Here is a 17,581-nt window from a genome sequence, read left to right as displayed (position 1 = left end):
TGCTGGAAAAATTGTCAAACTGTTTTAGACATTAATGTCTGTGTTTTGTTGGGCAACCTCAGTATGTTTTCTGAAGGTGCAACTACTACCTCAGTGTGCCAGCCTGTACGAAATATAGAAAATACATTTGTGGCCAACTTATTTGTCAAATTCGTAGGATCAGATACTGAAAGTCAGACGTTCTCATACAGAACCTAATGCAAAATAAAACCAAGCGTTTGCAATGCAACGGGTCTCGGATTTGCTCGAGTTAGAGCTATTAGCATTGTAAACTCCTAAACGGACATTTCTTGCCACACAAATTAAAAGAAAAAAACTAAGCGCGACCACGCTATGTAAAATGTAGCTGGATTGCGCTGAAATTGAAAACGGAAAAACAGAGTGCGTTCGCGCTATGTAAACCCCAGCGCGATCGCGCTGTGTGGAAAATAAAAAGATGAAGTAGTCCGTAAACCATGCTGAAAACATGGAGCCTTGTATGTTTACAGTAGTTTACCGGTGCTGTGTAGGTGGGCTAAACACCGGAAGAGGCATAACGTATGCATGATTCACAAATCAAAGCAAGCGGATTTTAAAAGGCAAGCCCACGAACCAATGAAAGTGACTGACGTGACATGGGTGTGATTAGAAGCCCAAAGAGAGATTACTGCAGGGGACGGAGCGGTTTGCACTCGCCCGCATAAAGAAAATTGCAATTTCTCTTCTACATTGAAACTAGTGGACGTACGGATAATTTTCTTCAACTAACCACATGCATCTGTCACAGACTCAATCGTCTAATGTTGACAGTTTTAGTCCTTCACTCTTTTAGCTATAATAACCAGGTATGAGTTAAATAAAATGATAAGATAATTGCACATTCTATTTCGGTGTTCTATAAACAGTAACAAATGTATATCAAGACAAAGAGAAAGATTCCGCATACATCCTGCTGAATTACAGCGCGCAGTCTAGTAGCTGACGCTTAGGCACACACAGGTTTATTTTCGGATTGCTAAATAGCCAAGGGCTTCTGTACCCCGCCAAAGCTTTAGTTACAGAGAAAGACCTTGGACCCCCGGCCTTCTTGCAATCTGTTGAATTTTAACGACGCCTACCTTGCTCCAGAGCGCCGTCTGAGCTCGGCGCTACAGGGCATGGACCTACTGACACAGATTATTTCATCCGGTTTAATTAAATCTTCTTCCCTGCACAGTTTAAACACTTCTGATTTAGCCAACCAGGTTTTCAGAATAAATTATATCAAATATGTCATGTTGTCTTATCAATCTTGGGCGTGCTAAACCAATACAGCAATGGGCTTAATTCCCTCCATTCAATTGTTCTCTGATAATTTATTTGTGTCAGGACGTGAGTGCGTAGAGTGACTGTTTCCCTGCAGGGATTTCTGCTTCAATTTGATTTCATAGGTCACAATTGTACCATAAAGTTAATGGACTGAATCTGTTGTTTTATTTTCTCCTCATACAGCAAATATTTCAGTAACAATTTGTTACAAAAGGCCAGTAGAATTAATCTCTGTCTCAATTGTTTCCAAACATAAATATAGGCTTTTTTTAAACCAGAAAAATCTGCTAAAACGTCCGGTTTTTATGAAGCAACTCTCTTCTCAAGGCCGCTAAGGGGCATCTGGAAATAGGAAAATACCGCGTTGCAATTAGATCAGAGGCAGGCTGTGGAGTGCTTTGATTTTGGCATTGCGCGTGTCGTGCATGCTACATACTCAATATATAATTTCTCTACCCCTGTGATTACAAATGCATTATCCCTAGCCATTACTGAACCCATCAATTTGCAGTACAATAACAGCAATAAAAGGCGCATACACGTAAACGATATTTCTGGCATAATTCATCAGAATAACATTGAACTTATTTGGCTAAGTATTTAAATGATATCCATTGCAACATCATTTTTAGCATCTTCCACAAAATTGTTAAATTAATAACAACCACTTCTTTTGAAAAAAATCAATAAACCTGATGATATCAGCGATAAAAAATGAGATATAAGAAATGTGTGCAGAAGGAGAGATCAACCAACATTCACTAAAATGCCATTGGCGCACCATTTACGTGCAACCAGTAGCGTAGTTTACCGACGATTGTAGTTTGCTTTTACAGATTTACTCTACTGACACATTTAGATGCATGCTATTTCCAGCTGCCTTGTCCACAGTGATGACTGTCTTCTAAGTGGCTATACCTCATGGCTGTCAAATCTGAAGGAATGACTTAGGATCTGGCACAACCATTACCTCTGACATCATGGAGGTCGCACCAATAGGCCTAACCTAACACTTTAAGTACACTTCCTTTCATAAGAAAAACGATTCCAGATCTTAAGCCACTTCCTTACTTTCAGCTTACAGTAACGGTCTTGACATCGCGCTGTTGAAGAAAGTTGTTATCAAAATTTCTACATTACACCCCATTCACAACCAGCCAAGTCCAAACCTCTGTACCCCACCCTTCTGCTGTATCTGGACAAACTCAAAAGACACGTGCAGTTCCATCTTACTAGGTACCATTCAGAACTACAGACAGAATCAGAAGGCTAACGCCTAGCAGACTCAACAGTGCCATAGTATTTTTTTTATTTTCCAAAGGAATATAATTCCATTCCCCTTCAGTGGCCATTTACTTTTCCAAATAAAGTCAGATGAAGATACAGCATACCTTCAAACCTACCACCTCACATAACTGAACATTTAACATCATAATTAATGTAACATACTCATTATGGAAAGCAAGGCTCTGCAACCATGCAAAGGAAGGTGACATAAGAAAACAGCCCAAAATACACGTGTACATACAAAAAGGAAATACATTCCGTACTCTCTAATACATGTCTCGAAAATAGAAAAGTAATCAATGAATAGTGAATATTTTTAGTTTTATACTCAAACATCTTGCAATGATAAAATTATGTTTATAGTTGCAAGTAGTATTTTCATGAACCAAAACTTTAAAAAACACAGAAAAGAAACAAGCCTTTGAGAAAGAGTTTAGCATTTTCCTTTTATGTCTGAGACAAAATGCATAGTAACAGGTGTATAAATCAGGTTGAGGTGCTTGCAGAGACTGGCTGGTACTGTGACATTCTGCCTAACAGGTTGGTTGGGCAGGCAGTTTAGATTAACTGGAATGAGACAACCAACTCATTTCACTTAGGCCATCAAACTGCTGTCAAGAGGTAATGACTTTCAGTCACTACCAACCTGACCAGACTGTGAGCATCAACCTAGAGGTGAAACACATTCATTTTCAAATCATTGCTTCTAGGGCACTGGTAGCTCGCCACATCACCGCTTGTAGATCTGCAGTGTTAGTCTACTTGTAGTAGAAACGCCGCTCTATAAGCTATGCAATTACGTTTCGAAGCACACCAGGAGCATGAAATAAAGTTCGGTTGCCATATAATCAAACGCATAGCATCAGAATTCAGAAAAAGTTGTTTTACAAAATAGTTTAATTTTAGAGTGTGAATACCATCATGTTCTTGACTTTTAATGGATGCTGAATTTAGGGATAACATAGTTCCTCAGGATCATCCTATTTTATCTATGTTTCTTTTATGTATTTTTTTTGTTCATGGAATTTCACCTTATGCTACCTGTTTCCTTGTGGTTATTTCAAAGTAATAGTTTGATCAGAAAGTTTAACTGAGCAGAGGGAAATTAGCGTCCCCTCAGTTAAGGGGATGCCACAAGCCAGTATCCTTGCTTACAACCCCTATCAGAAATTAGTTCAGTTTTCAAATTTAATTCATTCTGAAGCATTTGTACCTTGGTTTTAACCCCAAGCTTCAACTGAGGTAACACCACAACCTTGGACCCGAGAATTCAGTTGTATTACTTTCTTGTTTTAGTCGGAATATCGACGAGACCAAAAAGAAAATAAAAAATATCGACTGTTAAGTGAGTCTAGATTTTCTATATCTACATAGATGTAAATGCGAGTTGAGGTACATATATATTCAAGGTATGCAGATGCGGATTTAGGCATAATAAATTGATACTTCCCTGTATGCACTTACCTTTTGATAATCTGATTTCAATTCTCCTGGGGGCTTACAGACAGCCATTATTTGAACATGTCGGTTTTCTGCAAGGGCTATAGGGTCTGGTCATCTAGTAGTGATGACACCACAGATCGGTAGACGTACAGATCAAAGATAAATATGGTTGGCACACATAAGCAAGTGGAGTATTTACAAATATGGATAATGGCTGAGTTCTACCACTACTCTAGCCACATATAATTGGATTCACTGTACGTGCTGCATGATCTTCCGAGCAACAACAGAGATTGGGCCACAGTAATCCAAATGCGAGCTCACTGTTTCTAGGCTAGGTACTTCAGTTATTTTCTGACAGCAAACAAAGAGCAGGCATATGGTGCATCATCAAGGTTGTGTAGTTTTGTTGACCTCATTCCATGAACTATGAAAATAACTGCTGCAGGTTGTTACTTCTTTGGAGAGATATATTTTAGCACCACCTAAATTCGATCAACTATAGGAAGAGCTAAGTCTTTTAACCTGTGAGTGAGGGACCACTAACAAAATATGAGGTTTATATATATAAAGTGTGGGACAAGTGTTGAGCATCCAATTAGTTCGAATAGGTGAAACAAGGCCAACAAATCTAGTGTCACAACTCAGTGGAAGTAGCTGCTAACAGCCATGTGTTAAGGGCTTAGATGTGAAATCCTTCCCTTGAACTTCCAAGAAACCATGCAGTAGTTACATATACTTATTAAACAGCACATATGTTAAGCTATTCAACAGTAGATAGCGAATCGAAGTGGATTCAAGGATCTGCTGCAAAGATAGGTGAGCTAAATGAAATGCACACATTTTAATCGTCAAGAGTTAACTCACAATTCCTTAATTACATTGACATGGACATAAAACTACTCTTTTTAAGCAGCCACCTCATCAGGTCTAAGGTGACCATGCCCAGAGGGCAGTCTTTCTCCTTCCCATGGAAATTACTTGCCATACATACTATACTGAGCTAACCCTAAAGGTAAAGCTCTTGGAAAACAAATCTGTCCCTCTCTCCAGTCTGGCTGGTGCAGGTATCCTACAGTGCAGTAACAGGAACTCTGCAAAAAGATGAAGTCTTAGGCTACTGCAGATAAAAGTAATGCTGGATAGTTACAGTCATGCAGTGAAAAGGCATGCTGTATGTGTCATCCATCTGCAAAAGGGACCAGCCGTTAACTGTCCCCTGCTGGAACACTCAGTTTCACATCATTCTCATCTTCTAGAATTTAGCATAAACCTTCTGCACCCTGCACAATGTCACACCCTGTTCAGTGGGATCGCCTAGCAAAAACCTTTTAGGAACCTTTTAGGAACCTCCCATACACACAGAGCTACACCAGACATCCCTAATGAATGCCCACCAGAAGAGGCTTCTTATTACAAGCACAGTATCCTCTTATCTGTTAATTAAAGTAACCACCCTTCTCATAAGGCCTCTTCCTCCTGAGTACCTATCCTCCTTTCTCCCTAAAAGGTATTGAAACTTCCCACCCTTGTCTTTATTTTGTAGCCATATGCGGTCATTAGCTTTATTTTTCCATGTGGGGACTAACCCAGTGTGCATGAGTGTAGCTACATATTTGCTAGGCACTGTAATGCTTACTCATAGTTCAGGTTCCCTCCCAGGTCCTCTTTAGCCCATGAGCCCTGAATTCACTAGATGGCGACAAAATTCAGTAAAACAATTATTCAGGATGCACTCCTTCATAATGAAATTTTAAAGTTCACCAAAAGTTGTCACTTTGTTGGTTTATTTCCAACCCTTCATTGACATACATGAAGCATCCACAAAATAGTCAATTTTCTGTGGATACTGTTTGCTGGTTTTTCCAAACTTCTTCGAATTCCTCTTAGGTTCCCTCCGCAGAATTCCCTTCATGTGAGTTTTCTTTTTGCAGTGTCTCTGAATTAGGGTAGCGTCTGTGTTCCGCCCTTCTATAGGTAACCACTACATGCATAAAACGTACCAATTTAAAAGTCATGCATCACTTCTCTATAGCATCACCAGCCATAGAGCTTGGTTCCACAGCTTTTGGACAGTGGAAGTTAGGCTTCACTTCCACTGGTGCTCCACTCATCCCTCCAGGAAAACTGTCCTTTGTTAGTTGTTTTGCTTCAATTTCCACAATTTGCATACTTTTTTCATGAGTCACAGCTATGCTTCCCTCTTCAACCACAATTTCCTGCTCCTCTACAGCAACAATAACCAACTTGAGCTAAAGTTCTCAAACAGCCTTTTTACCTTCCATCTCCAAGCACCACATTTCAGCTCACTCAGGAACAGGCTGAGACATGATACTGGTCTTCCATCTCTACTTCTTACTACTCCTCTTCTTTCTACATCTCTGGTGTAATCTGTGCCTGGCTTATCTCTATCCAGGAATGGTGGGCTTGTTACACCTCATTCTTCTTTCATTTGGTGTTCAAACTGAATCACTGATATTGATAGGTATGACAAGGCAGTTACATGAAATTACTTGGTTTTCAACGTTGTATTTCAGAATGCCTTGAATCAAAGAAAGATCCAGTCAACTATAGCATTTTTTATTCTAAATCTGACTAGGGAATTTTAGTTCCTCGCTCTTGAGGTAGTGAAGTATCAGCTGCACACGTGTCCTGTACCCCAACTCCTGATCACCAAGTGGGAGAACCTAGATTATTAACTGGGAGAGCAGGGTAAGGACTCCTATAACGTTAATAAAACAGTGCCTGTTTATGGTACTTACAGTTCATTGAGCAAACCTGGAAATAGCCCTGGTAGATATAACACAAATAGAGCATCATTTCCTTTGGGGAAATGTCAGTAATACAATCAAGCAGCACCAAAACGACATGAAAGTCAAGAAAACAGTAAGTAAAATTCCCAAACCAAATTGGTAAAAGCAAGATCAAAATTATAAAATTTGCGTAAGGTGGACAGACGATAAGAATTAAAAAAAAAATGCCAAAAATGGCCATAGGAACTTTGGGATTTTAAAGGTCTATGTAACTCTGTGTGCATTACCAGAATTTGCTAGCAGAGACCACTCACACCAAAAACTGCTATGCTTCACCTTCACACCCAGAAGAGTGACAGAAGTGACAAGGTCAGTTAATTTGCAGGCTGGAACACCCAAATGTTTCCAGTCTTCCTGATTCCAGCTCCAAATCATAGGGGGAGATAAACCACGATGTATGCTTCATTTACTCCCACAGCTAAATCCAGTTTGTTAGACCAGACAGCCTTAGGGTGGTCACCCCTAACTTTTTGCCTGCCTCCCTCCACTTTTTGGACACTGTTTTTGCTGGCTTTTAGACTCTGTGCACTTTACCACAGCTAACCAGTGCTAAAGTGCATATGCTCTCTCCCTTTAAACATGGTAACCTTGGATCATACCTGATTGGACTATTTAATTTACTTATAAGTCCCTAGTAATGTGCACTAAAGGTACATAGGGCCTCTAGATTAAATGTTACTATACTTGCTGATTTATGTTTCAAAGGTACCCCCTTTTTTAAGGGTGAGGTTAATTCCTGTCCTTCTTGCTGCTTTAGGGCTTTTGCAAAAAGTCCCATTGTGTTCAGATACTGGATATCATACCCTGGTCACTCCTAAAACCCTCGTTTCGGTGGGGATGGTTCCAGGGTACTTAGTCACACCTACCAGTCGGAGGCAGACTCAAAGTCTCATTCACCCAAAGGTCTCAGTGACCACTGGTCCGTTCGCTCTCTGGAAATATATTCTTCTTGACCCTTGTGCACCTAGGATCATAATAGGTTTGCACATTTGACCCATCTGAGAAACTTCAAGTACATGAGTACAAAATAAATCAGGCCAGATCTCAGAGCTCTCTGCAGTCAGAAGCAGGTTTTTTGGTTCTAATTTTATTTTCCAGTCTGGTTGTGTTCCTACGAGTAACAACCTAATTTTGCTACTAGCCAGAAATTGGTGAAACATTGTAATCATAGCCCCAGAATGTCACAACCAGCCCTCTTTTCACAGCAGTTCCTTCCTCTAACATTACTTTCATTTTACTGTAATCTCCTTGTAAGTTACTCAGCCCTCCCATGCTTAGCTCTATTACAATGAGATGTCTTCTATTTACTCATGTAAAAGCAACCCAATCTGCTTCCAATTGAAGGTTTCCTTTTGTGAAACAGAGACAGTCTGGCTTAGACCCCTTATCTTCAAGGCAGTCTACGAATCTGGTACCATCTACCACCTACAACCGCCTACACACTTCCATTTGTATCCATTTCTCCCGCCAACCACACTATACAAAAGCTGCAAATAAGGAAGACTAGCTGCATACCAAGTTAGTTTATCCATGAATTATTTTAAAATCCGATTGCTTCACCAAGATCCTTTTCTGAGCACCAGATTCTCCTAATTGCTCCATTGCAAACATATTACTCTCTGCCTTTTACTACAAGTCTCTTCTATTGCAAGCCGGCACAGCACTACTCTGTCCGTGGACAGTTTTACTTGATGTGTGCAAATAGAAAGAAGGATGTGGATTGTTGGAGAATCACATATAATCAGTTGAAAGGCCCTGACAAAACAAGCATGTGAATCATTAATGATTCTCATTAGTGAATCTTCAAAAGATGCTAAGATTGCAGAGCTGTGGGCTAGAGAAGTTATTAATAAAACTGCTGCCTGGATTGTACAGTTTGCACATAATGTCTAAAAGTCATAACTAAATGGGACTTGTATAACAAGTTGTATTCGCCCTGATGCATTTACATGAGCATACCTGTAGTGCAAGAAAGTCCGTTTGCAAAAAAAGCTTCACTGATTCTTAAAATCAAAGCCCTTACTTAATGACTAAAGTAAAATTGCACCAACTTTCTCATTTGGCTTTTCAAGTTCTGGGCATAATGCATGCAATAAATGTATATGGTTCAAATTTCAAATGATTTTTTTTTTTTTTTAAAGCAGACATCCCAGTGTCAAGTGTCAATCCGTAATCACTTTAGGAACATCTTCAAATTATATAGGTCCTGACAATAAAGCATAATTGTAGAATTTGCTAATTGTTTTACTGTTTTTACCAAATTTATTTGACCATTTAATGTTAGGAAATTCATAGAGTCAAGTATGTCCGATTGGGATTGTTTGAGACATGCTTAAGTTTGATTTGCATCATTTTTCATTTATTTTTTGTGGATTTATAAAGTCTCCCTCAAAGAGGTGATAAACTATGGACTGGTAAAATGCTTATTAAGTATGGGAAAGGAGAGGTCATGAGAGCGATGCATGTGGGTATAGAGATCGAGGGTGAGCCAGCGGATGAAGAAATTAGGTACAGGTATTTATTCTAACTAGCTTGGAAGGGTAATACCAATAGCAGAAGGCAGTGTTGAGTTAATATCCTGGTCTAGGCTAAAGTTCAATGTTTTTCATTGAAATTGGAGATACTGGTGTTGTCGAGTATTTTTATTGTTTTGTGAACTTTCAATGAATGCTATCAAGTAGGTATTTATGTTACATTTTTGAGAGTATTTAATTGTGTATGGGAATGAAGTCCATCTAGGAGGCAGCTAAATAGTACTGACTTAACAGGATAATAGCTCTGATTGGGAGGCTGGGAATCTGTATCTTGTGATATGTCAGAAGGAGGAGCAGTTCCTGCAAATAAATAGGTGCTTTTTTCACCTTACGCATGTTATAATTCTTGCATTTCCTTCATAACATTTCAGAAATGTGGATAAAGTAATTTTTGACTGTTCATGTCCTGATATCATGCAATGTGACACTGATTCAGCTGTATGTTGATTAGCCGAATTGTTGAATTTTCGGAAGGATGATTAATGTATATCATTTTATTGAATTAAATAAGTTATTTTACTTGTGGTATAATTCTAGCAATACTTGTAGTGGCTAAAATGGAAAACATGTAACACATATACCCACTCAAAAACTATAAAATCAAGACTTTATGGTGAACATTACAGAGTGTTAGAAAACGTACATGATTTCCACATATGAAAATGTTCCAAGCACTCCTACACCTCCAAACCCAACCACAGCCCTACTTTGTGGCACTTTGGCTATTTTAGACAAAGTGGTCCGATGTTATGAAGAGAGGGGTAGAAATACCCCGCACTGTTGTGCTGCTTTGATGGTATCTAACATTTGAAGCACAAGAAACTCAAAAATATTTGCATTTAATTATTTTCCCTGCCATCAGCAGGTGGCATAGGTCTCTGTTCAGAAGGCCTATTGGCACTGGCCTTAATATAATGACGATGGCTATTTAGGAATAGGGAGAGATGGCCCATATTCTTATAAGTGCATGGCTGGAAATTTCAAACTGTTTTCCCTAGTCACTTTTTCAAGGTCGTGAATGCATCTCCAGTGCATCTGTTAGTGTCCCATAGATGTAAGTTAAGCAATGTGCCATATTTGTTTAATTTCTGCAAAAAATGCAATCAAGTATGTTTCAAATTTAAATATCCCAATTGTCATATCTGCTCAAGCCTTCATATGTATGCATTTCCAACCAATGGATCATTCATTTGTGCTGTCATTTGGAAATCAAGGGCATTCGGTGCAAATAGTATGATTACTGACTGGTGAATGCTTTTTCTCATAGCTCTAGAGAAAGATATACTCATACTAATTTGACTCTCCACTATAAATACTTGCATAGGTCCATTCCTTTATACTCTCACAATCACCTCACTCGCCTCCTACACCCTACTGCCCTCTGTTTCTCTATCCCCACCAAAACAATGAAACATTTTCATGTCCCACATTTGAAGATATCTTTTATGATCTTAACCTTGAAGACAAAAAAGACTTGCACACATTTCATACATTGTTTTTCTATGTCTTTCCACACTACTAGTGTGTGCACAGGAATACTCAAGTGCCACAATGTAGTGTCTCGACTGCAGAGAATGCATGCTTTGTTAACAGAATTCCAACCATGTCTGCACCTAAAGAGTTTTAATAAGCTTTTAATAGCTTATATCGTTTGTGCTACAAGCAAGATTCTGAATACAGTGATTGTAAGCGTCAGTGCTCATTATTCACAGGACCAGTTCATAACACCCTATTTTTGTTGTGTTTACACAGTGCTTTGGCGTTCTGTTTAGTTGTGCCCAAACATGCACTGGCAATTGAAGAGTTTGTTTTCTACAGGAGACAATTCCTAGCCTGAATGCATTACCATAGTTAAGAGGTGGAAAACTAGGTTTGTGCCTTAATTAAAAGTCCTGATCATATTCCAGCTAGGTTTTTAATAAGAAGCAAACCAGAATATTAGCTTTAATTAAACTGATTCCCACACTCTGATGACAGAATCTAATTAGAGCCAACCTTTATAACAAGCAATCTACTCCAATGCATTTGGTTCGAAGGAAGATTATTCATAACACAAATAATTAAATGCCAGAATGAGTTTACAATAAAAGTTTGCAATAGATGGATAATGTATTGGGTAAGCAAGTCATGCAACAACATCACCTTTCTAATTTGCTACATATTGTTTATCATAATAGTATAGGGACCTTAAATCAAATATATTCGAACATATTTTCTTGCAATAATAAATGAACATGTAATCGTTGTGTTGTTTTTTATTTGTAGGGGGTTTGGAAGCTCTGCTACTCTGGCTAGGATTTCAATACTCTATAAATTATATTGCACAAAGAAAAGTTTCTGGTATGAAAATGCTAAACCAAACCAACAGAACATAGTTCCATCTAGCATGAAAGGTTTACTGAAAAAAACACATTAGGATAACACGAAATCTGAAATTGTAAAATGGAATGTCAGAATTTGGTTTTAACAACTGTCACAAAGATGGAGTTATTTGTCCATAGCATTTAGTCCATCAGTCTCAATTAGAATTCTAAATCCTGGAAATAAATGTTTAAATACAAGCTTGTAATATAAAGATTCATTTTATCTAGAATTAATCAATTTCTTCTGAAACGATGTACCATTCAGCTTATTAAATATCATGCTTGCTTCAAAAGTTCAGGCTTTGCCTTCCTATGAGCTTACCTTTTAATATGATGCATATGCGTTTCTAAGATATAAGAATTGTCAATCATCCAGGCTGTCCCTCTAAGGGAGACAGAATCATTCATCTGTAGTCGCAGACCTTTACTTAGAGTGGCCTGTTATTTGGTGCAGGCAGTAACCAGTAAATACCTATAACATGGGATGCAGTATACTGGATGTTGTATTACCTTTTTAGTTTAAGCTCTGCCTCTCAGAATGGGATACAACAATGAAAATCAGGAACATTTTCAGAGCATGTTATAAATACTTCTTTCTTTCTGCCAGGAGAGACGAGTTTAAAATGCAAAAGAAAGGGTAACAGCATATAATGTAGGATATATGCAGAGAAGAAGTCAAAACATTTCATACTGAATCCCTAACACACTGAACTCACCTCAGGGGTTTAGCTAAAAGGTGTGAATTATTTTATTTATCATTTAACAAGCTTTTTGAGGTTTGCAAATAGTTTTGAATTATTATACATGTAGTATATCATAATTTGTAGGCATTTCATCTTTTCCAGTGTGTCGTTCTAAATCCCAAATTATTAAAATCATGGGTTTTAATGTCACACAGAAGGGACAAAGAATATTGTATGTATCAGCGAGCATAATGAAGATGGTCATTGTAAAAAGAACAAAACGAATAAAAAACTATTAAGGAACTTGGACACCTAAATACTTAAAGATACTGGGTAATAAAATAAATGTAATGATAGGGAAGATTGTTTTAAGCCTGGCTAATGAAAATCAATATCAGTGAATGTTCTTCCAGTGTAAATCCAACACATTTGTGAGGCATCACCTGTAAGACATTGAAGGTCCAAAGACACATTCACTGTTACCCCATCAACACCAGTGGGACACCACTCTTAACAGTCCTTAATAACTATAGTAATGATACAAACCTATGTTATTAGCATCATCTGGAGATTGAAGAACAGACGTCTTAGCTGTTTGGGCATACTTGCAGTAGTAGTGTCTGGTCAGGCTTGAGACATACTGTGACCGCCATCAACTCTTTTCTTTTTTACTACTGATAAAATATTCACATTGGGTGCATTATTCATCTTTCTTTGTTTATATGAATCCAAGAAACCATGGCATGCACTTTGAGAATATCTTTCAAATTATAGATATGAAAAGTGTCTTTTCATGAGGTATGAGGTGGTCAGAACCATCTCCCAAAATGTATATTTAAAAATGGCCACTGAATTCTGTTGTAACTCCTTTCTAGGTAAAAGTGTTTATTTTCTTTCACAAAACAACAGCACAACTGAAGCGTGAGGGCTCACTAAACATGATGAAATCCTTTCTCCTCACAAATCTCAAACTCGGTTAGGTATTAAGGGGACATAGATATTGTAAAGGTCACACAATTCAAATTTTCGGTACTCATTTAACTACTTGTCTAAATCTAAAGCATCTCTTTGTAAAATATGTATCACCTCTAGTTGTCAAGGTGAGGTTGCTGGACTACTAAGTGGCATCAAAAGGACCACTAAGATAGGGAGAAAGTTCTCAGTAGGTTATTTTAGGTTGATATTAGAATCTGAATGAAGACTGACAAGAACACTGGACTGAAATAAGCCAACTCTAATACACCTTTTAAATGCCACACTGCTGCAAAAGGTAGACGAGTACCAAACCAATTGAAGGAATCCAATCATGACAAAGTTAAAACATCTAACCAATTAACAAATAACAATTTCATATAAATCACCAAGATATAATGCCTCCACCTTTAAACATCTTAGGAGATGGCATTTCTTTCTAAATGGAGCCAACGATAAAGTGAAGTTGGATTTTAGGAATTATAAAAGCCAGTCCTTTCTATTCCTTCCATTCCATGATTTTGTACAGCCATAAAATCGCAGTGACCCAAGAACCGCAACTTCTCCTCATCATGCACACTGAAATATTTACCTTAGATGCTATACCCACAATCCAGTAAGTTTATTAGGGAGATGCCCGACAAACCCTATGCAAATCTTGGCTCATGCATCCATTCTGTAATGGTTGTTAACCTTTTATCCTCACTTTAATTATACGTGCTAAGTAGCTGTGTTACCTGTAGGATAAAACATAAATATGAAGTCCTTCAAAGAAACGGTATATCTAAAGAAAAATTCTGAAGATCAGTGACACTGGCATTTGTTTGTGTGTCTATGGAAGCAGGCATAAAGAAGGCTGTCTCCTACTTGTATCTTTGGCTCGAGACTCCTCCTAAGAGCCTGGCGAAGATTTGAATCTTTTGATTATGTCAGCTGAAAGATAATTGACACTTCCCCTGTTCCTACTCACCCGACCTATGTGAGGCTGAGCGGCTAGATTGTAGTTTTTCAAGTGGAGAAAAGTGGCTGCTTTTTGTAATCAAACATTGACTTTTGAAAACCAGTTTACAGTCCCTTAACCAATGTTGACAAGTTCGTCTTCTTTTACATCTTTAGTTTTTCCCTCATTTTACTAAACGGGGTTTGTAATTTTAATGATTAGGTTCTTGACTTTAATGTTGCTAAATTTTGAAATTGCTACCAGGAATAAACCCAGGTATTCTCATTGAAACTGCATTTATTTAACGTGTCACTGTTTATTAACTTTGTGGAAGGTCATACAGTGGTGCCTCAAGTTAATAACTGAAAATCTTAAGTGATCTCTCTCCAAAACAAAGAGTGGTAGCCAGTACTTAATTCGTAAGAAAGTGTGCCAGCGCCCGAAGCCTAACTCAGAAGCCCACAGCTGGTGCAATAAAAGTCAGCACGCTGAATAGCATGGCCGCGTTGCCCTGAATGCACCCCAGGCCTCTTTAATCCACTGCCAGGCACTCCCTCCCCCTTTAACTCCCTCATAGAGGTCCCTGCTTTCTCCTTTTGGACTGCTTTAGATTTGACAGTGTGGTTTTAAGGATATAAACGTAGGGTGTCTTGCATTTAAAGCGCTATTGTTCATTGAGGGGCTTTCTGATGGTCATAATCTATGCCCTAAAATATACTGACTCTAATGTTTATCACGTCTTGTCCAAGTGGATTGGTAGAATAAAAGATATGTGATATAGCCAAGCTTCAAAATAAGTCCTCCCGAATGCGAAATAGTTCTAAAAATGTCTTCCTTTCTTCTTCAATAAAAAAAATAATAATAACCAAATAGTATTACAGTACCTCTCAGTTAAGTTAATAGCCCCTGATGATCAGCTAACACGTGATTTCATTAAACCATTCTTCATATGCAACCCCAGTCAAAGTCTTGATGAACCACTCCCAGTCTCACACCAACCCAACCTCACTAAAGACTGTGTTTATCTTATGTGCACAACCCAAAAGCTGTACCTTATGCCCCCTTCTCATATTTTTTGTGAGGTATGCTATTGTAAACGCCCTAATTGTAACCTTCTTAATTGACAATAAGGGAAGAAGCAACAGAATGTACACAAAATATACATAAAAAGCAAACGATCAAGACATCCAGAATGCGACCTGGACCTTCAATGCATTATATAGTTCTCTTTTAGCCTCCACTTTACGGGTGTGCTATAAAAATGTACTCAATGACATAAATAAAAAGGGGACCCCTTGATTGCTGAAAATTATTTAGTTCTATCTAGTTTTTTCTAATCCCTTAAACATGCTTTTCTGCTGCTTTTTTTAAAGACATTTTACAAAATGAATCGTCAAATGCATATTTTCATATGATCAACTGATCCATTATCCAGGAGAAACGTCTGGGAAGTAGAAATATCCTAGATATTTACAAGGAATACTCTTAGAAGCCTTTGTGTCTTTAGAAAAAGACAGACGTCTGCTTCAAAAGGTAGCATGAAACCTACAGAGGTGTTGCCAGTGGTGCTTTGTGAACTCAGCTCTTGTCTTTAAGAGTGAATTTCCAGTTGTAAATTAGTAACCAGTAAAATATGTTATCTTCTCTCCATATAACAGATCTTATGTGCTCTAAAATATACCTCCTTAGATTCATTATCTCTGTTGGGAATAACATCTGACCATGTATACATCAAAGCCTCTTATAGGATTGTATTTTGTTTTGGAGGTACAGGGTTTCCATACACATGAGGGGGCCTCAGCACAAGAAGCTGCATAAAAGTGCCTACCTGCTACAGTGACTTTAGCTGTCCGGCTGATGATGGAGCCAATTCCATCTATAGAAGCCTCACATTGATAAAGACCTTCATCCGGCCTATGATGCCGGGAATGAATTATGTTTTGTATCAGGAGGGAGCCATTAGGCAGTAGTTGCCGCCGTTCATCTGCACCAAGATTCAGAAACACTCCATCCTTCCTCCACTTGATCACAAGATTCCCTTGATCAGACTCCGCCGTGCAGTTCAAAAGCACGTTACTCCCCCGCATGGTGACAGCGTCCGAGGGCTCTGACAGGAAGCGCAATGATATGAAACTCTTAACCTGTGAACCTGAAACAGAAACAGCAAATTTAGAGTTGCTTGCATCCTTAGATCCAGGAAGACATTTGCAAATTCTAAAGCATTAAACATCAACTGTGCAGTAATACTTCATCGCATGAGGCATCGCAGATGATTTGGCACAATCTATGGCAAAAGTTAATACAAAGCAATGTCACTGATATAAACAATGCTAGAAACCTTGGGCCATTGTTCAATTAGTAAACACATAATAAAAAAGGCAATAAAGGGAAAACTTGCTACTGAAGAAAAGGTCGCTCAAAAGTGAAAACTCTGTTATTAGTAGAAATAACAAATCAGGGAACTACATTTATTTCAATGGGGTATGTTGCACCAGTGTGTACAAATGCATAACAAGACATAGGTGCTAAAATCTAAAGAATAATTTTAACCAATGCTAGCAGGAAAACTCCAGATGGTGAAGTAAATATATGAAGCTTCATCTCTTCGAGTTTACGAGCTTGATTAGCCCTATGCTTTCTAGTTCCTAGCCCAATCAACCCACTTTCTTCTCCATGAGAGCTCTGAACTAACTAACTAAATAGCTGAACAAGCACCAAGGGCCTTATTAAGAGTCTGGCAGTCAGACTGCTGCACACCTGGTGGTCCAACCACCATATTACAACTCTGGCGGTCAGACCACCAGGGGACCTCCGACACTGCCAGCAACATGGTTCCCAACGGGGTGACAGCAGTCGGAGTCGTGGTCTGCCACGGTGGAGCTGAGTTCAGTGCCGCCGTGCTGATCACGAGTCCCCTGTCTGCCGGTCTTTCCATGGCAGGATCAAGGCTGGTAGAAAGGCAGTGCTGGGGTGCCAAGGGGGGGCCCTGCACTGCTCACGACCATGTCTTTAGCAGTGCAGGGCCCCCCCGCCCAGCACCCTCAGAATGTGCACTGTCTGCTGTGGCATCTGTGTGATGGCATTGGCCTCAAGTCCATGAGAAGCCGATGCCAATGTCACTGCATGGTTTCCACTGGGCTGACCAGCAGAAACTTCAGATCTCAGAGGTTTCCAACAGTCAGCGCAGGGGAAACCTTGTAGTAGGGCGAGAGGAGAGCCCACTCGCCTTACAGTGGTCCTCTCCCAACAGGTCTGCTGG

General features: G+C 38.9%; 1 protein-coding gene across 4 annotated transcripts in view; it reads right to left on the bottom strand.

The window, feature by feature from the left end:
* The window catches only part of DCC (DCC netrin 1 receptor), a 1,057,140-nt gene that overhangs the window by 707,329 nt on the left and 332,230 nt on the right, over positions 1 to 17,581 (bottom strand). For all 4 annotated transcript variants that reach the window (XM_069219408.1, XM_069219414.1, XM_069219423.1 and 1 more), the window contains exon 2: positions 16,151 to 16,471. In XM_069219408.1, coding sequence (XP_069075509.1) covers positions 16,151 to 16,471 — 321 coding nt within the window. The remainder of the gene's footprint in view (positions 1 to 16,150; positions 16,472 to 17,581) is intronic.

The sequence above is a fragment of the Pleurodeles waltl genome, chromosome 1_1 (assembly GCF_031143425.1).
Source record: "Pleurodeles waltl isolate 20211129_DDA chromosome 1_1, aPleWal1.hap1.20221129, whole genome shotgun sequence".
Lineage (NCBI taxonomy): Eukaryota > Metazoa > Chordata > Amphibia > Caudata > Salamandridae > Pleurodeles > Pleurodeles waltl.
This window is presented reverse-complemented; position numbering and strand designations above follow the sequence as displayed.